Genomic DNA, 21,849 nt, shown 5'->3' on the forward strand with positions numbered 1-21,849 from the left:
CCATGTAATTCGTAGCCTATATTGGAATTACCTGTTTGCCAACCGGTGTTATCTTCTGACCCCATTGTAGTAGGCTAAGTCTCTGGGGATTTAGAAAATTGCTGTGAAAATTTGGCATTTATAACAATATGAGAAGTATCTAGAATGACACGATGAACTGTTATACTTGTGTGTATGTAATACGTGTGTTTTAGCAAGCCTATTGTTGAGCATTTAAAATCATTATCACATGCGCCGCATAATTATAGAAAATGTCACCCTTGTTTTAAATTGAATGTAACTTACAACCGAGTTAAAGGCCTAGTTGTTTCTTTATTACTACGAGAGTGATACAATGTAACATGTGCGCGAGGCGCGCTTTCTGCCTGTACAGTAGTGATTTGTCTTTGTGTAGTAAAGGACAAAAGCAGGTGCAAGAAGAACGCGTGGGGTCGGGCGAATGGGAGCGCTTGACTGCATGAGAAAAAAAATGTCATCCTGAATCATTGCCTATAGGCCAGACATCTAAAATGGGCGTGATCAGGCTTGGCGAGTATAAAGGCTCTCCCGGAACATTTTCAATAGCGGCAAGTAAAGCAAACAGTTTGAATGCGTTGAAGAACAGGGGTGTACTGAAATACACATGTAACAAGAAGTTCAAAGACTGAATCACGGAAGGAAAAACTGAAAAGCAAGCGAGAACAGACCCCTGTCGCCTATTTGAAGACATCGCTTGAACCGAGCAGCTGCGTAGTCATTTGATGCTGGACAAATATCAATAGTTGGTTAACCAACTACCTTTAACTGTTCACTAGTCTTTAGCCTATTATCCTTACCGGCTCGCCATGCTTTTGCATCAGTTCATGAACGGAGGCCTGGAAGTGATGCATTCTACAGCAATTCAAAAAGACACTACTTTTACAAAAATTTTCGTTGGTGGTTTGCCCTACCACACTAACGATGCTTCCTTGAGAAAGTATTTTGAGGCCTTCGGAGATATCGACGAGGCGGTGGTGATAACGGACAGACAGACGGGGAAATCCAGAGGATATGGCTTTGTAAGTAACATTCTGACACTTGTCGGTCATGCAATTAGCCTACAGCTTGCAGTGCGCCTTACCAATAAATACATTTGAGAAGAATTCTCAATAGGCAGCCCTGGAAATTGAGTTGCCTATAAAATGTTAATGGTTGGTATAGCCTACTTTTGTTTTCAATGCTGTTGTCTCTGGGCACATGCACGCCACGTTTCCTTCCACCACCAAGTTATTGTTCCATGTAACTGATTTACTTGCATAGAGGTAAACAAGTATACGTGATGCTGCGCCAAATGTCTGTTTAATTACAAATATTACATGCAGAATAAAATGCTTTCGCCAAAGTTGCACCTTGCGTATTGCGGTCATTCAAACGCATGCCAAAGTTAATCCTTGTCTATAATGTGCTTCTTAAACGCACAAATGCAGAGTATCATTTTTTTGCCTTGCTGATTAACTGTATCACAGCTTTAATCAGGATGAGGGATCACATGAGTTGACGGATAAGATTATAGCTCCACATGTCTAATGTGCCTTCATCGCTTATGAGCGCGGCAAAGGCACGCACGGAAGTGCGAGCTGCTGTCCTCTTTTGCTTTATATGGTAATTTTGGCGCCGAGGGACGCTCCAAGACCCTCCTCCCATTGTAAAGAGCCGAAGCACTCAGGCCTTACAAGTGGTGTTTATAGAATCATAACTGCTGTGAAAGTGGGAGTCATTATTTTGTATCCCAAGATGGACTGCTGCTCACTACATGAGAGTACAGATTGCGAACCATGACTGACTCAGAACCACCCCACCCCACAAAACACCTCCCCTTGTCAGAGATTGAAGTTTGGTGCACTTCCCCCTCCTGTGTGTCAGCTTTCCCAATCACCACAGAGGGGTTTTATCACCATAGATGGTTCTAGTAACTTTTTTATAAATCTTCAGCTCCTCATTGTATACAGCTCATTCAGATTGTCTGCCAGAGTTCTTAATGACCCTCTGGTAATCAGCCTTTGCAAGCAGGAAATATTAACAAAGTATGTATGATGCAGATAAACATAAACCCACCTTCTCATAGTTACAAAGAGCAGGAACAGCAGAAGAAATGCAAATATTTACTACAAACTTGGAGAGGCGCATCAGCATTTTAAGAGGCCAAAGATGGAATGGAAAACGGGTGCCTCGAATAGAGGCTGTGTGTTTACTCCTCATCCAGTTTAAAACTGTAAGACAATGGCACTCTGTGTTTACACATCAGCGTTGACAAAAAAAAAACAGTAGAGCTCAGTCATAAACGGTTACTGCTGCTGAGTGTGTCTAGTGTTTCAGGTCTGACTGGCTCAGGCATATGAGGGTGCTCCAGGCTGGGAAAGAGGTGTTCGCCACCTTGCGTGCAGCGGATGGCAAAAAACGCCCAGCAGCGTTTTCCCAGTAACTAACTGACAGGGCCAACTCGATAATCCTGTTGCTCACCGCTTCAGTAGTAGGAGGAGAAAAATGTCTCCAAAGCCAGGCTTACCTTTAAACACACTCCAAAGGTGGATTAGTAGACCCCCTTCAATAGAGTTCCAGTGTCAACACAGCCTCGATGCTCATTTGTGTTCACAACACATGCCCTGTAGTGGGCTTAGAACATCTCCTCTAGTCTAAAGAGGTACGCTTCCCTCAACAGGCTAGAATAGATCTACAACTCAGATAAACCCAAATATGTAGTCATGTGAGATCTTGAATTGGCAGAAGAACAAAACAATCAAAGCAGACTGTGATGCTGTCTAATGCCTTGGAAGGAGGGGGAGGGAGGGGTAGATTCTAACAATCTCCTTATTCTCTATTGCCTAATTGGATAAGCCCTTGTTATTCATTACTGATCCATATTTCAGCAGACCTCTCTGACTGAGCTGCTGACAAGCTGCTGGGCAGTTGACCAAGTGTTCTGGTGATAATCACTGTGCTTTGTGTGCAGTTTCCTCCTCTGTTCAGAAAGGGGAATTTAAACGGTGGAAGCTGGACAGGGAGATTTGTGATGACAGACCAGTAGGGTTTGTTTTCTTTTGTTCTGCTTGGAGGGTTGGGGTGGCCCTAACCTTGAAATACTTTTTCATAGCTTGGCTGCCATATATGGTGATGAGTAGACTTCTACTTTCTATTTTATTACTAGTGAAAATGGGGGAACTGGTCTTTTTTTAGTATTGCTAATATTGTCAACGTCTGTGTGATTACGTGTCAGGTGACGATGCTAGATCAGGGAGCAGCAGAGAGGGCCTGTAAAGACCCCAACCCTATCATCGACGGACGCAAGGCCAACGTAAACCTGGCTTACATAGGCGCCAAGCCCCGCAGTATGCAGATAGGTGAGCCGACCAGGGGTGAGTACAACCGCCGGACGCACCAACACTACACTTGTCACACACCATATCAGCATGTTTTAGACATATTTGTTGGTAAATGGTCATTCAGAAATCACATATGCTACTCATGCCACATCGGACAGAAATGTACAAACATTTAAATACATCTGGATTAACTTTCTTACTCTTTATATATTAGGGGACTGGGTAATTGTGAGGGGAAAAAACTAACACCGACGTAATTTGCCATCTGCATGTGTTCAATATTATTAGTATGTTGCTTGAGTTACTCTACATGTTTCAGTGAACTTTGCTCAGTCTCTCTGCCTCTTCTATGCATTGCAAATGTCTGACGGGTCATTTTCTCGATCTTCCAGGCATATCCATTGGAGTGCAGCCTATTCACCCAGCGCTCATGCAGAGGCAGTATGGGTAAGTGAATGGGAGTTAGCACTCCTTCTTTGTGACCTCTATATAGCACAGTACTGCATCTTCTGAATTACACATCTACTACTGCTCTGCCAAATAAAGGTATCTTGTTGAACCCAGGCCAGTCTGTGACGGGTGTCCAGGACGCTCACTCCGCTGGGCATTTAATGGCCATGTCACTGAAATGGGATAGACACAACTGCCCCCCCCCCCCCCCCCCCCCCCCCCCCGTGTGTTGCCACCCCTCCCTCCTCCAAAGTCCTAGCTTTGATTTAATTACTGTAAGCCAGAGGTCCAAGCCCTTACATGCATGTAATAATATAATATCATGTCCATGGACTTTGGGTCCTTAGAGTCCCCGTCCCCGTCCATGTGCTTGTTGCTTAGTAACGGGCAGGGTGGAGCCCCCCAGGGGAGCGTGCTCTGTGGGCATGTCTAACAGGTGTTGGCTCTTATTACAGTCGTTTACACCCCTAATCCCCTGTGACTGACTGCAGCCCCAGCAAGAGGGCGAGAGCACAGATCTCTATGGGCCGGTGACAGACACAGGCTGCTCTAAGATGGAGAGCACACAAGTGTTCTTTCAGCCTTTCTTCCGCTCAGACCCTTAAACAGCATGTGGTGGGATGGTTGGGAGGGATTGAGCATTTGTGTAGACCAGACTGGACTGTAGCATAGTGCTCCTCTTCCTCTCCTAGTCAGCAGATTGACTGGGGAGCTGGCAGGGTTGGGGCTCGCACACATCACACTGAATGTGAATGTTCGTCTGTCGATCGTTCAGCGCGCAGTGTTTTAGGGACCACCCGCTGTAGATGCCTGACTGCTACATGTAAAATTGGTGCACACTCGGTTTGCAAATTACGTTCAGAGGTACTAAGTACAGCAAACGCTGTTGGTGTCTGAGCCCTTAGCGAGGCCAGGGACTACTTCTCTCCTTCACTTTCCCATAGTCTACTTCCCTCTTGTCCTCCCCTCTCACTCTTGCCTGTGGAGGAAAAGGAAACTGGGCTCTGTCTTGTCTGAACACCGTTTCTGCTGGGTGTCGGAACGACACTGAATTTACACAACTGTGAGACTGTGGGAGGGAATAGGGTGTGTAGATTGGAGTGAGGGGTTTAATGTTTGTGGGGGGGCGGGGCAATGTTCCCTCTTATAGATCCCTTTAGCTTGACTTGATGAAGCCCTTTGATTTGTTCACCATGACTTAAACGTAATGGCTAGAGGAAGTCAGTCTGTCTGCTTGGTTCGTCAGTCCTTCTGCTCTGCCAGCCCCACCTCCCTGTCATCCGTCGAGTGGCATGTGTCACACCCGCTGGCCGTCAGCAAAAAAAAAAAGACAGCTGACCTCTGATCCCTCTTGTCACCCAGACCCCCACAGGCCCTGTGACGTCAGACGGTTCGGTTAGAGCTCACTGCTCTGTTCTGCTTCCCTGTTTCCTCTCCTCCGCTCTTTTCTATCTGCACGCACTTCTCATCCTCTTTTAGTCGTTTTTGTTAACTTTTCTATCAAGATTGCAGCATTGACCCATATTTTGTTGTACTTCCTAATAATGTGCCTCAGAAAGTTCATCCAGAGGTCAGAGCTAGAGGCCTGTGGCCACACTATTACAAGGCCACAGAAAGGAGAGGCTCATCTGTGTGTGAATGTGCATATGCCTGACTGTCTTGCATGGTCATCTGTCAGTGCCTGTCTGTGGGGGTGTCTGAATGGTTCTTTGTGAGGAGCTGACCGTTAGAGGGGTGGACAATGTGCTCCCTCTGCCACGGGCTCCTGATTCCGATTACCTCCTTCTATAGCGATCATGTACTTTCTTATTGTTAGTGTATAGCACTCAGCAGGCTACAGTGTCCTAACTATTCAATGCCTACCTACACAGATAAATACTTGCTATGTGAGTGAACCCAGGCAACAGTGGTGTAGACTGCTGTATCATATCAACATAATGTCTTTGACGTTGCGAAAAAGCTTAGCCACTAGCTTCACTTTCACCATATGACGGAGCCATCTCGTGCTGCGTCGCTACAATAGTATTAATGAGGAATCTGATGATGAATGCATGTTATTGTTAACCCCCACTATCCTCCCCAACCCCATCATGGTTGCTCTGTGCTCCCAGCTGAACAGTATGCCGGAGGGGGGAGAGAAGATACCCGAGGTGCAGGCTTCGTGCTGCCTTGTTTGGAGGCTCCCAGGAGGAGGGTAGCAGGCAGCTGTGACTGCTCCCGCCCCTCTCTAAGGTGCCAGCAATGGCTTGAAAGTGCAGCGATGGATTGGCGTGCCAGGTTATGCTGATTAGAGTGCCTCTCTTTCCTATTATGGCATGGTTTGGGGTTTGCAGTGGGGACTTCTGTTGCTGTTCCAGTGTGGGGCTGAAGGGTTTGGGGGTGTGGTGTGTTAGGCAGGTTGCAATTGGATTTTGTGCGTCGGACTTGTCACCCCTTACCCCTGCACGCTCCCTTTTTGCAGTGTTTGAGTTGACAGCTCTCCAATAGTCTTCCATCGCTTCATTTCCTTGTCTTCTGTCATGGCCATTGATCTGAATGGAAACTGGTAAACACAATATGGTGGTAACCTATCTGGTCCTTTGCCCCATCAGTGGCCGTGAAGTTGGAGACAAGGAAAGGAAGCCATCAGCGTATTGAGACCGAGCTGAGAAGTGTTGAGTTGTGTGCTGTGGCTTCACGGTCTTGACGTTCATTCACCGTGAACATACTGCCTTTTCCTACCAGACACTCCGTGTGAGAGGGTTGAAGAAAGGTTCCTCCTCTCTCACTCAGTTTTTGGTTCATGTGTGCTGTTTGCAGTGAGTGGAGGTTTTCTGTTTCCCTCCAGCTGCAGTATTAAGGATGGGGGGGGGGTCTCAAAAACGGCACCAGTTTTGCAGGGGGGTCCCTAGCTCTTCCTCTGCCATCATCAGACTGGGGAGAATGAGCTGTCCCAGACTCCATAACACTAATCACTAGTACGAGAGAGCTTTGAGCACAGCACATCAGACCCAACTGGCTAACAGCCTGCCTTGATAAGCCCTGACTCCCCACCTCTCAAGCGCTGATATCCAATGTAACTTGCGCACAAAACAGGAACCACAACTCGGCTACTGCCATCACACTTCCCGTGTGTACTCGGTGAGTGAAGAGTAGCAGCTGTTAAAACACTGTGGTGTCTGGGCTTGAAAACCTGCCAGTAACGGCTGTCTCTCGCCCACCACCACACACCCCCTCCCTTTCTCTCTGGGGGGCCCTACCTAACAGGTTCTGTAGGTTTTCAACTGACGAGAGATGTTGATCTCTTCTCCTTACCTCGCTCTTTGTCACATTTAGTGGGTGGCGTGGCATCTGGCTAGTTTCTTGCCCACCACTACTGTGGATACACAACACATACACAGCACAACTCTAGTGTATATTCAAGACCTGCTAACCCTACTGGAGAACGTAAATGACAGAATCCAGGCCTTGGTTTTCTTTGCTCCTGTTCATCATTGTATTTTCCAGTATGTAACTTGTGTCCTGTTGTCTGTGTTCTCCAGGTTGGCCCAGCAGTATGTGTACCCCCAGGCCTACCTTCAGCCCAGCCTGGTGCTCCCCTCTCAGGTGTCCTCCTCCGTCAGCTCCCCCTACCTGGACTACAGTGCCGCTTACGCCCAGTACGCGCAGGCCGCCTTCGAGCAGTACCCCTATGCCGCCTCCCCAGGGTTCCTGGGCTACGGCTACGCCCCCAGTCCTGCCGCCGCCCCCTCCCAGGCCTCCGCCAGTGTTCACCAGACCCTCCCCACAGGGGCAGGCCCAGCGCCCGCCTTCCTGCAGTACGCCCCCCAGCAGCACGTCCAGCCAGACCGCATGCAGTGAGGAGAGGCAGGATGCAGGGAGTCCTATAGGCCTGGGGTGTCACCCTGGGCTGCCCATGCCACAGCCAGGGCTTTCAGGGAATGGGCTGAGAGAGGGACTATTGCACTGTAGCATCAGGATGAACCCCCTCCTCGTGGGTCTGGAGAGGAAGTGGGAGGGTTTTGATGTCATGGTGGGGTGGGAGGCTAGAATAAAACACGTAGTCACTGAGGGCTTCCAGATGCAGACACTTCATTTTTATTATTACTGTCTATCTTTTATTGTATCAATGTTAGTATCCTTTTATTATCAGTGTAATTATTATATATTTTTGTTTCAATCAACAAAAAAACCACGCTACATACTTGTATTTGAAGAGAGCGAAGGGTGTTCTTACCTGGACATTGACCCCTCATCCCCCTCCTCTTTGCCAGGGCATGGGTTAAGTGAAGGCACTGCTGCTTGGATACATAGTGGTTGGGCATTTGGTGGGAGGCACGGTGCCAACTGTTTCCATCCACACCAGAGGTGAGGACTCTGCCCTCTTATACACCCCCAGTGTTACTGCTCCAACACCATGGGTGGTCATGATTCCCTCTGGGCCTTTCAGAGGTCATCAAGGACTAAATGGAGAGCAAAGAGATTCTGGGATCCCCTTCTCTGAGACGATGTGAAATCGTTAGAAGTCAGGACTACATTTTAAAATATTTTTTATTAAAGAGGCCTTAATAAAACTCCTGTTTTTACAAACACTTCCTTTTACCCCCTTCCTTAACTCACATGGCCTGGGCTCTTCATATTTATACCAGACACTCTTGTAGTCTATTGACTCACTTTGTCTTGATTATTGGAGACAGATGTAGATAATCATATGCAGTAAGTGGGAGGAGGGGTCAAAGAGCATTGGGCGTTGACGTGCAAGGTAGCTGACACCAATAACCAGTACCTGTTTGTTTTGTCTCGTAACTGTTAATCTAAGATTGTCAAATGTTGATCTCTCAAAAAGGACATTCATGTACAGTATTTTTAAATGTTTCAATTATCAAGTACATTTACAATATTTATGTTTAGGTATTTATAGGAAATTCTAAGTTAAGGTTTTTGTAACTTGGTCTAAATAGTTGCAGCACTGAAGTCCTATAACTTGGTAAGTGTATGTACAGATCCACAAATGTGTCTTTTATTAATTTGATGATGGACATATTTTTCTTTTCCATTTTTCCTGGGAACCAATGGATTTTCCTGTATGCACAACTCTAGATGCTTTAGTTTCACAGGCTGCTGGCTGGGATCAGACTCTGTAGACCATTTCAGCAAAATGTATTTTCCAGTCCCTTCAAAGAAGCCATACCAAAAAAATCTTGAAAAATAAAGAATTTTGTATAATAAAAAAAAGGGGGGGCTTGACTCATTTCCTGATCTACTGAGATTTAATTGCAACATTTTCAAATGTGATACTTCCATAACTTCATGAAGAGCAGGTAACATTTACACTTTGCCATATTCTCTCCAAAGATTTATAAAGTATTGGGGTTCTTACCATCTCTAGTGTGGACTCCATTAGTCATTTCTAATGTGTACTAGATCTTCAAACTAGCTCCTGTTGGGTTGAGAGGGTTCAGTAGCTAGTGTGTGAGACATGGTCGTTATCACAGTTCTGTGTCTGTGCCGTCTGCTCTGGTGGGGGTCAGCAGCAGGCGCCCACACTTTATCAGCCCACAACACTACCACCTGCCAGGGGCACGGGGTGTTCCCTGACCCAACACACATGCTGTTGCTGGGGAGATGAGAAACTTGGAACTGTAGAACCAGAAGGGGAGGAGGTTGTTGGTATGTGGTGAAATGCACTGTCATCCCTAGTCAGCTGTCAAATGAAATGTTTACTTGTTTGGTTTTCGTATCTACACATCATGAGGCCTCCTTATATTAACACTTTGAGAGGTGTTTTATTTTACCCACAGACCATGTAAAGTACAAGGTTGTGAAGCAGCACTGACATGGCTCATTATGAAGCTCTATCTGAGGAAGAAGGACCATGTGTATATTTAAAGCGTGCAGAGGGACACCAGATGGCTTTGTTGCAGTATGCTGGACATTTTGACAGTACTGGTTCATACAGAATGTTTAAATAAGCAATGTGCGGTAATGGAATAGCTGTCTCCGGGGTTACAATTACATTGTTGAATCATGTCCTAGGTGTTTATGGCCAGTGTGTGGTCAATGAGGTGACGTTACTGTGTTCTAGTTGGAGAGTACGGAGTTAGTGCTGTCAATGTCTATTTCATTGTTTTCACCACTCTCCCTGTCTGGCTCCCTCACTCTCTCCTCACAGTTTCTCATTTTCATTCTCACTCTTTTCTCTCTCTTCCTCCCCTCTCTCTCTCCTTGCTAGTGCCTCTGTTTCTCCTCCTCACTCTGTTGTTCTTATCTTACCCTCTCATTCTTCCCCTTTCTCTTTCACCTTCTCACTGTCTCTCACTGAATCATGAGAGGGGAGAACAGAGCCGAGTGTCAGCTTGATGAACGAGGTCATACAGGCCCAGCAGACCATGTTTTGCTGAGTCACCATCAGGCCTCACACACAGACACACACACACATTCTACAGTGCAGGCTGCTCTGCACACTCAAATCTAACTCTCCACATGCTCTGCTCAGAGTCGTGCTCCCCTCTGACGTCAAGGGATTCCTCAGAACTGTCATGTACCCAGTCCTTTCTTATCAGCCCCCAGCTACACTTTAATCACGACTCAGAATGAAATTACTTTTTCCACTTGGCTCAGTTACCCCCTCACTCCATCCCTCTTGGTTTCACTATGTGTTGATCTTTCATTTTGAGGTGGATTTCCACACCATCCCTCAGACACCTTTTATAACTCTCTGTGATGCCACTTTCAATTTTTATAATATTGACAAAACATTTTTGTTGTCAATAATATTCATGTGTTTATGGAAAATTGTATGTGGTAATGCCTGTCATGGTCACGTTATGTAGTGGTGCTCTAAAAGCCATATAGAGATCTAAATTACTTTGGTGAGCCTACTGTATATCAGTAATGTACTTTCCTTCGCTGTTAAGTAACTTACTATGATTGTTTTCAATTAAAATTGTCAAAAATAAACAAAAATAGCTTCTTAGCAAAGATCAATTTCTCAAGCAAGAATTTTGCTAGGACTGTCTGGGAGTGGCCTGAGTGGGGAGGGGAAAACTGAAAACTAGCTGCTATCGCCAGAGAGGTTTGGAACTCTCTTTCTTATTAGTCTTTTGCCCTCAGAACCGCCTCAATTCGTCGGGGAATGGACTCTACAAGGTGTCGAAAGCGTTCCACAGGGATGCTGGCCCTTGTTGACTCCAGTGCTTCCCACAGTTGTGTCAAGTTGGCTGGATGTCCTTTGGGTGGTGGGCCATTGTTGGTACACACAAGAAATTGTTGAGCATGAAAAACCCAGCAGCATTGCAGTTCTTGACACAAACCGGTGCGCCTGGCACCTACTACCATACCCCATTCAAAGGCACTTCCATCTTTTGTCTTGCCAATTCACCCTCTGAATGGAACACATACACAATCCATGTCTCAACTGTCTCAAGGCTTAAAAATCCTTCTTTAACTTGTCTCCTTCCCTTCATCTACACTGATTGAAGCGGATTTAACAGGTGACATCAATAAGGGATCATAGCTTTCACCTGTTATGGAAAGAGCAAGTGTTCATAATGTTTTATACACTCAGTGTACAGTATTCTATGTTAAATACATTGATGGAACAGTATGGATTGAAGGAAACTCCTTTGCAAAACACCAACAGGAAAATGTGGACATTCTGGTATATCCTATTGCGTACCATTACTGGAATGTTGTGCAATGTTGCAATATTACAATGACCCATCTACTCCAACTCTGTATTCTGTTTCCTCTGTAAACACCCCCCCCCCCCCCCCCAAACCAAAATTCAGCTTCTCTGTCCATCTCTCCACCTGGCTGTATCTGTGGTCCTGTGTGACAGTCTGAAGTGGTCCCGCTGGGGCCTGGGTAATATCAGAAGCAATTTCAGATAGGGTCAACTCTATATTTACCCACCCTCTCAGAGGGAGCTGAGTGCCCAGCCCTGACCCATGTCATCTTCCCGCGCCGGCCCAGAGAGATTACATGGACATGTCTGGAGTGGGGTAGAGTGTTGGGGATAGGTATGTGAAACATATAACTACCTCATCCCCATATTGTTATTTATTTTGCTAATTTGCACCCCAGTATCTCTATTTGCACATCATCTTTTGCACATCTATCATTCCAGTGTTAATTACGAAATTGTAACTATTTTTGCACTATGGCCTATTTATTTATTGCCTTACCTCCATAACTTACTACATTCGTACACACTGTATATATATTTTCTGTTGTATTTTTGACTTTATGTTTTGTTTACCCCATATGTAACTCTGTGTTGTTGTTTTTATCGCACTGCTTTGCTTTATCTTGGCCAGGTCGCAGTTGTAAATGAGAACTTGTTCTCAACTGGCTTACCTGGTTAAATAAAGGTTAAATAAAAATATACAAATATACGGACGGGGTAGAGGGCTGATATGTGATACGGTATTGGGAACGGGATAGGGATGGGGGGCATAGAGGGAGGGGGTAGCCAGGCAGGGGTTGTTGTGAAGGCAGAGAGGTTTGATGTCCCTGTGAACAGCCTGCTTTTATGGACATCATCTAGAAAGGAGAGGATAGGTTGCTATGGACAGGGGGCTGCAGAGCGTTGAGTGGGAAGGTGGCGGGTTATTGTGTGTTCCCAAAAAACAGGCTTGCTCCCTATCAGCTGGTCTAACGGACCTCTGGGTGATTCTCACACTCAGAGCCATTAAAAGGCATGGGTGGGTGGTGATAATGAAGACAGCCCCTCTTCAGAGTATCTATAGCAGGCTGATACTGTCAGTCATGTGCATTAAAGGCTGAAAAAACGAAATGGCAGTGGAGGTTGGTTAATTGGAATGTGTGTGTTTGCAGGGTGTTTGCTAGGTCATGCCTGTTTTATTCTAGAGCCATGATGTACTGGGACATATTCAGTCTCTTGGTGCTAATAACAGACTGTTGCTTGCACGGATTGTGCCCCCGGGAGTGTGAATATGTACGAATTTACAGGAAGCGTGAGCGAGAGAAATGAAATATATTTCTGTGTGTGTGTGATAGAGAGAGAGAGAGAGAGAGTGAGAGAGAGATAGTGTGAGTGTGTGTGTGTGTGAGAGAGAGAGAGAGAGAGAGAGAGAGAGAGAGAGAGAGAGATAGTGTGTGTGTGGGTGCTCTCCATCACCCTTGTGATGTGTGTTTTACTCTCTCTCCCTTCACGTCCTCCATGTCTTCAGGCCTGTAATTTGATCTGAGTTTGTCTCACTCAGTTAGAGCTTGGGGAGGGCAGGCAGGATCAGTGTGTAATCATTGTCTCCAGAAGACAGACAGACAGACAGACAGACAGACAGACCAGGCCAGGCGAAGAAGACAGACCCCTTCTATCTCCGTATCCTTCCCCCTGTCCACTACTCTGTTTACCACACACCAGACTATATGCACTGTTCACACGCCCTACATGGTGCACACTCAGTCACTCACTTCTCTGCTATACACGCTCTCACTCTTCAGCAATGCACACAACGACTCTCCTCAGTAGAATGGACTGAGCACACATACTTTCCCCAGCGATGTGTGGTTGGGGCCAGCCTGCTAACATACAGGACATGGACCTTGGTTTTCTCTGTGCAGTCACAAGGGCTGTGTGTCATTGAGCATTATGAGTGGCTAATGTAGCATGGCTAACACTCCTCTGGGTGAGGTCACATAGGGACGAGGTGAGAAGAGGGGAAAGGTTAGCGTGATGAGGGATCAGAAGAGAAGGGTGAGGTGAGGTGGGGTGTGTGGTTGTGTGAAGTTTATGAGGAGGGGGTAATAGGTTTGAGTAAGGAGGGGGAGGGAGGAAGAGTTAGGGTGAGTAGGGGTAAGAGTAGAGAGTGAGGGGGAGGAGGAAGGGTTAGGGTGAGTAGAGAGTGAGGGGGAGGGAGGAAGAGTTAGGGTGAGTAGGGGTGAGAGTAGAGAGTGGGGGGGGGGAGGAAGGGTTAGGGTGAGTATAGAGTGAGGGGGAGGGAGGAAGAGTTAGGGTGAGTAGGGGTGAGAGTAGAGAGTGGGGGGAGGGAGGGAGGAAGGTTAGGGTGAGTAAGAGTAGAGAGTGAGGGGAAGAGGAAGGGTTAGGGTGAGTAGAGAGTGAGGGGGAGGGAGGAAGGTTAGGGTGAGTAGGGGTAAGAGTAGAGAGTGAGGGGGAGGGAGGAAGGTTAGGGTGAGTAGGGGTAAGAGTAGAGAGTGAGGGTGAGGGAGGAAGGTTAGGGTGAGTAGGGGTAAGAGTAGAGAGTGAGGGGGAGGGAGGAAGGTTAGGGTGAGTAGGGGTGAGAGTAGAGAGTGATGGGGGAGGGGGGAGGGGGAGGGTTAGAGTGAGGGGGTATTCACTGATACTGTTAGTTTCGCTTTTAACAAACTGGAACACGTGTCTTTCTGCTTCCTCCTAATCCGTGTTTCCCACCCCAAACATGACACTCTACTGCTAAGGATCAAACCATACCATGCCCCACACTCACAATGTGAGAGGGAACTCACGTGTTCTCTCCACAGGGGGGTTTCCTTGATTTTAAACTAGATTTCCTTATCTCTAGTCAGCATGCATACTACCCAGGGCTGGGCCCCTGCCCTAACCCGCAGCAGCGCCCCAGAGAGAGTTTACTGTTTGGGGGAGAGGAGAAGAGAGAAGAGAGGAGAGGCTGAGTGGCAGGACTTACAGAGACAGAGAAGCCTGAAAGCCTGATGCCTTCTGACAGCTGAGCTTCCTCATTCAGTGTGTCATTCACAGCCGCAAACAGGGATGTGTGCCCACACGCACACACTCGACACACACACTCACAAGCATAAAAGTACTCATACAGGCAGACACCCCAACACATCTACAAACACACAAAGAGAAAATGCACATACACTCAGACATATACACACTTGCTCTGTCTCACACACACTTTGACATTGACTCTGACTGGCTGTGCTGTGGAGTTGTTAGTGTGGAATGGAATGGCTGATTATATAACGGTGTGTCTCTGTTATCTGCTCTGCATGGATGTTATTCAGCCTCCCAGGGCCGCCTTTGAAGCATTCAACTGATCTCGTTTCAGACGGCCAGTACAATATCAGCATGAGGTGTGTGTATGTGTGTGTGTGTGGGTGGGTGTGTGTGTGCATGTACATGCGTGTGTGTACGCGTGTGCGTGTTCGCGGGTGCGGACGTGTTCCACTGGGCACAGATGTCAGTTCAACGTCTAGTTTTGATTTACATTTGGTTGGGTTTGTCAACTGACGTAAATTCAAAGTGAAATCAACACCATGTCATTGGATTTAGGTTAAAAGTTGGGTGAAAAAAAGACTAAATACCCTTACATTGATGACTTTTTTCAAATCCGATCAGTTTTCCAAGTTGATTCACATTGAGTTTTTTTGTTGAATTGACGTGGAAACAGATGATTCAACCAGTTTTTGCACAGTGGGGTGTGTGTGAGAGGCTTCACAGTCAGACTTCCCCTCCATGTTTGAAGGCTCTACAGTATGTGTTCTCATAAGGGCCTTAGTGTGTGGCCACACACCACAGGAGAGAGCAGGCAACAGGTGTAAGGGGGATGTTAAACACACAATGACGCATTTTCTCTCCCTCTGTCTGTCAGTGACTTCTGAACCTTGGCCCTTTGCTGTCATTGTTGTCATATGGAGACAGCTGTAGAGATGGCCTGTTGTTAACTAACACCCTTGGAAACAGCATGAAGAGTTGTAGTTTGTGAGTTAGTTTGGTACCTATCAGCGATATTGTGTCTGTGTTATTGGGTAAAGGCATGTATGAATATCTGTTTCACTATGTAAGTGTCAATATGTGTGTGTGTGTGTCTTTGGGTGTGTGTGGGTGTGTCTTTGGGTGTGTGTGGGTGTGTCTTTGGGTGTGTGTGTGTGTGTGTCTTTATGTGTGTGTGTGTGTGTGTGTCTTTGGGTGTGTGTGTGTGTGTCTTTGGGTGTGTGTGTGTGTGTCTTTGGGTGTGTGTGTGTGTGGCTTTGGGTGTGTGTGTGTGTGTCTTTGGGTGTGTGTGTGTGTGTCTTTGGGTGTGTGTGGGTGTGTCTTTGTGTGTGTGTGTGTGTCTTTGGGTGTGTGTGTGTGTGTGTCTTTGGGTGTGTGTGTGTGTGTGTCTTTTGGTGTGTGTGTGTCTTTTGGTGTGTGTGTGTGTGTCTTTGGGTGTGTGTGGTTGTGTCTTTGGGTGTGTGTGTGTGTGTGTCTTTGGGTGTGTGTGTGTGTCTTTGGGTGTGTGTGGGTGTGTCTTTGTGTGTGTGTGTGTGTGTGTGTGTGTGTGTGTGTCTTTGGGTGTGTGTGGGTGTGTCTTTGGGTGTGTGTGTGTGTGTCTTTGGGTGTGTGTGTGTGTCTTTGGGTGTGTGTGTGTGTCTTTGGGTGTGTGTGTGTGTGTCTTTGGGTGTGTGTGGGTGTGTCTTTGGGTGTGTGTGGGTGTGTCTTTGGGTGTGTGTGTGTGTCTTTGGGTGTGTGTGTGTGTGTCTTTGTGTGTGTGTGTGTGTCTTTGGGTGTGTGTGTGTGTGTCTTTGGGTGTGTGTGTGTGTGTGTCTTTGGGTGTGTGTGTGTCTTTTGGTGTGTGTGTGTGTGTCTTTGGGTGTGTGTGGTTGTGTCTTTGGGTGTGTGTGTGTGTGTGTCTTTGGGTGTGTGTGTGTGTCTTTGGGTGTGTGTGGGTGTGTCTTTGTGTGTGTGTGTGTGTGTGTGTGTGTGTGTGTCTTTGGGTGTGTGTGGGTGTGTCTTTGGGTGTGTGTGTGTGTGTCTTTGGGTATGTGTGTGTGTCTTTGGGTGTGTGTGTGTGTCTTTGGGTGTGTGTGTGTGTGTCTTTGGGTGTGTGTGGGTGTGTCTTTGGGTGTGTGTGGGTGTGTCTTTGGGTGTGTGTGGGTGTGTCTTTGGGTGTGTGTGTGTGTCTTTGGGTGTGTGTGTGTGTCTTTGGGTGTGTGTGTGTGTGTCTTTGGGTGTGTGTGGGTGTGTCTTTGGGTGTGTGTGTGTGTGTCTTTGGGTGTGTGTGTGTCTTTGGGTGTGTGTGGGTGTCTCTTTGGGTGTGTGTGGGTGTGTCTTTGGGTGTGTGTGTTTGTGTGTGTCTTTGGGTGTGTGTGAGTGTGTGTCTTTGGGTGTGTGTGGGTGTGTCTTTGGGTGTGTGTGGGTGTGTCTTTGGGTGTGTGTGGGTGTGTCTTTGGGTGTGTGTTTATTTCAGCCTGCTGATATGCGAGGAGGTAGGAGCTTGTGTTGTTAATGATGATGGAGATAACACTGAAAGTGGCACCATGCTACAGCTGGCTGAGGAAAACAGGGCATTCAATTACTGATAAAAGTGACTGAGAGATAGACAGGAACAGTCTGGAGATGCAAGGGGGGTCATAGACCCTCACCTGTCTTGTGCAACTATCTCTATAACTCGGTGTGTTTTAAGTGAGATTTGTCCATTTAGATTCAATATCAAGAGAATCTACTAGGGGAAAGTCAAAGTGACCTCAACTGAGGGAGGGAGGGAGAAACCGATAAGGAGAAAAGGTGACAAAGGTCTTTTGGTCATAAAAATTAGATAAGAAATGATCGAACATGACTATAGAATCAAAGATACTTGGGCAGTATTCATGGTAGAAGTTCATCTGAAGGCCACCTCCTAATCTGCCACAGTATCTTCCTCTGTGAGGCCTAACTCCTCACACTCCCTATCGCCCTGATTTTTCTTAATTCTTTTTCTCCCTTGAACCTCTCCTATTTTAGTGCAGTTATTTGCCCTCTCTCGGGTAAAGATAAAAACTCTGTTAAGATATTATTTTGACAGAAAACATGAAAATACCCAGTGCATCGGCAGTGTGGGAGTGTTCCCAGTCCGAGGTTGAGCACTCTGCTCTGCTCTGCTCTGCTCTCTCCGGAGTGAGGAGGATACTCCACATAGATTCACCACAGCTCTTTATAAGGAGAGATGGAAAAAAAGGCCTGCAGCCTCTATATTTAGACAGACGTTATTGAGCCTCTTGTCTCTTTTTCCCCTCTGCTGCTGTCAGGAATCCCACCAAAGCCATGTGGGCGGGCAGGCAGGTCTTTCTCTCCCAGAGAACAGAGGGGAGAGGGAGAATAATAATGTTCTTGATAATAACAGAGAAGGCAGACAGTGTGAGAGAGAAAGAGGAGGAGAGAGAGGCTCATGGTGGGTGTCATTGTGCCTCACACCCCAGCTAACATTTCTAGGGAGAGAGAACGTTTTTGTAATGTTACCCGTAATTTTCCCCTAATGTTTGAGTGTCCAGTTCTCCGTTAGTTAGGGGAACATTATATCTACAGTACCAGTCAAAAGTTTGGACACACCTACTCATTCCAGGGTTTTTCTGTAAAAAAAACAATTTTCCACATTGTAGAATAATAATGAAGACATCAAAACAATGAAATAACACATATGGAATCATGTTGTAACCAAAAAAGTGTTAAACAAATCAAAATATATTTTATATTTGATATTCTTTGGAGTAGCCACCCTTTGCCTTGATGACAGCTTTGCACACTCTTGCCATTCTCTCAACCAGCTTCATGAGGTAGTCACCTGGAATGCATTTAAATTAACAGGTGTGCCTTGTCAAAAGTTAATTTGTGGAATTTCTTTCCTTCTTAATGCGTTTGAGCCAATCAGTTGTGTTGTGACAAGGTAGGGGTGGTATACAGAAGATAGCCCTATTTGGTAAAAGACCAAGTCCATATTATGGCAGGAACAGCTCAAATAAGCAAAGAGAAACGACAGTCCATCATTACTTTAAGACATGAAGGTCAGTCAATACGGAACATTTCAATAACTTTTTAAGTTTCTTCAAGTGCAGTCGCAAAAACCGTCAAGCGCTATGATGAAACTGGCTCTCACAATCACCGCCACAGGAATGGAAGACCTAGAGTTACAGTTGAAGTCGGAAGTTTACATACACTTAGGTTGGAGTCATTAAAACTCGTTTTTCAACCACTCCACAAATTTCTTGTTAACAAACTATAGTTTTGGCAAGTCGGTTAGGACATCTACTTTGTGCATGACACAAGTAATTTTTCCAACAATTGTTTACAGACAGATTATTTCACTTATAATTCACTGTATCACAATTCCAGTGGGTCAGAGGTTTACATACACTAAGTTGACTGTGCCTTTAAACAGCTTGGAAAATTCCAGAAAATGATGTCATGGCTTTAGAAGCTTCTGATAGGCTCATTGACATCATTTGAGTCAATTGGAGGTGTACCTGTGGATGTATTTCAAGGCCTACCTTCAAACTCAGTGCCTCTTTGCTTGACATCATGGGAAAATCAAAAGATATCAGCCAAGACCTCAGAAAATAAATGATAAACCTCCACAAGTCTGGTTCATCCTTGGGAGCAATTTCCAAACGCCTGAAGGTACCACGTTCATCTGTACAAACAATAGTACGCCAGTATAAACACCATGGGACCACACAGCCGTCATACCACTGAGGAAGGAGACGCGTTCTGTCTCCTAGAGATGAACGTACTTTGGTGCGAAAAGTGCAAATCAATCCCAGAACAACAGCAAAGGACCTTGTGAAGATGCTGGAGGAAACAGGTACAGAAGTATGTATATCCACAGTAAAACAAGTCCTATATCGACATAACCTGAATGGCCGCTCAGCAAGGAAGAAGCCTCTGCTCCAAAACCGCCATAAAAAAGCCAGACTACGGTTTGCAACTGCACATGGGGACAAAGATCATACTTTTTTGAGAAATGTCCTCTGGTCTGATGAAACAAAAATAGAACTGTTTGGCCATAATGACCATCTTTATGTTTGGAGGAAAAAGGGGGTGGCTTGCAAGCCAAACCGTGAAGCACAGGGGTGGCAGCATCATGCTGTGGGGGTACTTTGCTGCAGGAGGGACTGGTGCACTTCACAAAATAGATGGCATCATGAGGAAGGAAAATTATGTGGATATATTGAAGCAACATCTCAAGACATCAGTCAGGAAGTTAAAGCTTGGTTGCAAATTGGTCTTCCAAATGGACAATGACCCCAAGCACACTTCCAAAGTTGTGCCAAAATGGCTTAAGGACAACAAAGTCAAGGTATGGAGTGGCCATCACAAAGCCCTGACCTCAATCCTATAGAACATTGGTGGGCAGAACTGAAAAAGCGTGTGCGAGCAAGGAGGCCTTCAAACCTGACTCAGTTACACCAGCTCTGTCAAAAGGAATGGGCCAAAATTCACCCAACTTATTGTGGGAAGCTTGTGGAAGGCTATCCAAAACGTTTGACCCAAGTTAAACAATTTAAAGGCAATGCTACCAAATACTAATTGAGTGTATGTACACTTCTGACCCACTGGGAATGTGATGAAAGAAATACAAGCTGAAATAAATCATTCTCTCTACTATTATTTTGACATTTCACATTCTTAAAATAAAGTGGTGATCCTAACTGACCTAAGACATGGAATTTTTACTAGGATTAAATGTCCGGAATTGTGAAAAACTGAGTTTAAATGTATTTGGCTAAGGTGTATGTAAACTTCCGACTTCAACTGTACCTCTGCTGTAGAGGATAATTTCATTAGAGTTGCCAGAAATTGCAGCCCAAATAAATGCTTCACAGAGTTCAAGTAACAGACACATCTCAACATCAACTGTTCATTCCTTGCACATCACAGGAACATTCCTATGAAAACGTTAGTTAATAACCTAATGAGACTCTTAAGGGAACGTTCACTAAAGTTTTGGGAATATTTGTTGTTAGCTGGGATATTTGGAGCTCTTCAATGGTTGTCATCAAAATCCCCATCAGTGTTCTGTGTCTGCCAGTGGCCTGGTGGGATGGAGAAAGTCAGTAAAGGGCACGTATTATCAGCCCCTCATGGGTCCTTCTACTGCCCCCTTGACAGGTATCTCCACTCTGTTCCACCTCCTGGATTGTTTAGGCACCCTCGGGTGACTATACTTGTTTCAGTTATATGCAAAAATGTGCTTGTTGTGTTGTGTGTTTTTGTTTGTGTGTGCGCACATCTGTGTGTGTGTATATTAATTTCCTAGCCTGCTTTTCTGAGTGCACTAAACTTAAAGTTGCTCTCCACGTACGTCTCGTATCAGGCCTTATCTCCATCGTCACTCAAGACTTCTCTCAAGACCTTTGACCTCTGCTGTCCAAATACAGTGAAAGACAAACCGCACTCTAATGTGGCACCCTCAGGATACCTATCGCTCTTACTCCCATAGTGATTCTAATGAACTGCTACTCTTGTGTGGTGGAAACGGTAGCCAACCAACGAGGGACACCCTGTCAGCTAAGGGGGCTCTCTCATAGGTCCAGAGCAGAAGGGGGAGGGAGTTAATGATGATCATGTGCTGATAAGGACATTTAGTGGAATAGGAGATTTTAAACAGTGGGTGAGACTTATGAAGAACAACAATGAAAAGATACAGAAAGTAAATATGAACTGATAATTCAGCGTTTGGTCATTATCTCTGGATCAAAATTATTCTATCTCTTGTATCTGTTGCCAGAGCAACCTCCATGTATTCTCAAGGTGTGTCCAACATCAAATGTGTCACCATGAAGTGTGGAATGATGTAAGAACCCTATTGAACGCATAGTGCAGCAAAAGTTCCAGCCAATGTTGATTATATCCATATCTAAAGCAGACAGTTCAATAACCAGTCTTAGTTGCTGTTGATAAAAGCACCAACAACAGCCTACAAAGTAAACAGGAGTGTGTTGTCTTGTTCACATCTCAACTCTTGTTTCCTCTACTGATCCTGTAAGAGTGAATAGCCTCTGGTGCTACCTGGCCCTGAGGGGAAATGAGGGGGATGCAGTGGTGTCGTTAGGCCTGGGTGTTTTTGATCCAGCCCCAAACCTTTTGATGGTCAGTCTGATATGGGTTTCCATAACCACACATCACTTGCGCTATGCAGTACTTAAGTACTGACACATTTTAATGAAAAAAATAAGAAATACAATATACTGCGCTAGGCAGTAGCAGGCACTGCAAGAAGCCCCTGGAGTGACGCGGTGCCTGCTGTGATTGGTCGAGATTTCACAACGCAGTGGACCGCTCACGTCCCTTGACCCCACCACAACAGCACCGGTTAGATGTCAATGTCATCATTCAGCAAAACACCTGTCACTCAGTCAGAGT

At 45.8% G+C, this 21,849-nt stretch overlaps 1 protein-coding gene across 1 annotated transcript; it reads left to right on the top strand.

Annotated features, from left to right (window-relative positions):
- Positions 1-562: 562 nt before the first annotated feature.
- LOC311138701 (RNA-binding protein 38-like) lies at positions 563-9,009 on the top strand. The gene is made up of 4 exons (XM_084173490.1): positions 563-1,037; positions 3,233-3,371; positions 3,731-3,785; positions 7,310-9,009. The coding sequence occupies exons 1-4, from the start codon at positions 825-827 to the stop codon at positions 7,626-7,628; spliced, it is 726 nt and encodes a 241-aa protein (XP_084029616.1). The 5' UTR covers positions 563-824; the 3' UTR covers positions 7,629-9,009.
- Positions 9,010-21,849: the final 12,840 nt, after the last annotated feature.

Source organism: Coregonus lavaretus (assembly GCF_964263955.1).
Source record: "Coregonus lavaretus genome assembly, chromosome: 12".
Taxonomy (NCBI): domain Eukaryota; kingdom Metazoa; phylum Chordata; class Actinopteri; order Salmoniformes; family Salmonidae; genus Coregonus; species Coregonus lavaretus.

Bases quoted from the DNA above. Each gene is read 5' to 3' on its own strand.
- LOC311138701 (XM_084173490.1), top strand. From the start codon at position 825: ATGCTTTTGCATCAGTTCATGAACGGAGGCCTGGAAGTGATGCATTCT. The intron at 1,038-3,232 runs GTAAGTAACATT...ATTACGTGTCAG, and splicing joins AATCCAGAGGATATGGCTTT to GTGACGATGCTAGATCAGGG. The intron at 3,786-7,309 runs GTAAGTGAATGG...TGTGTTCTCCAG, and splicing joins CTCATGCAGAGGCAGTATGG to GTTGGCCCAGCAGTATGTGT.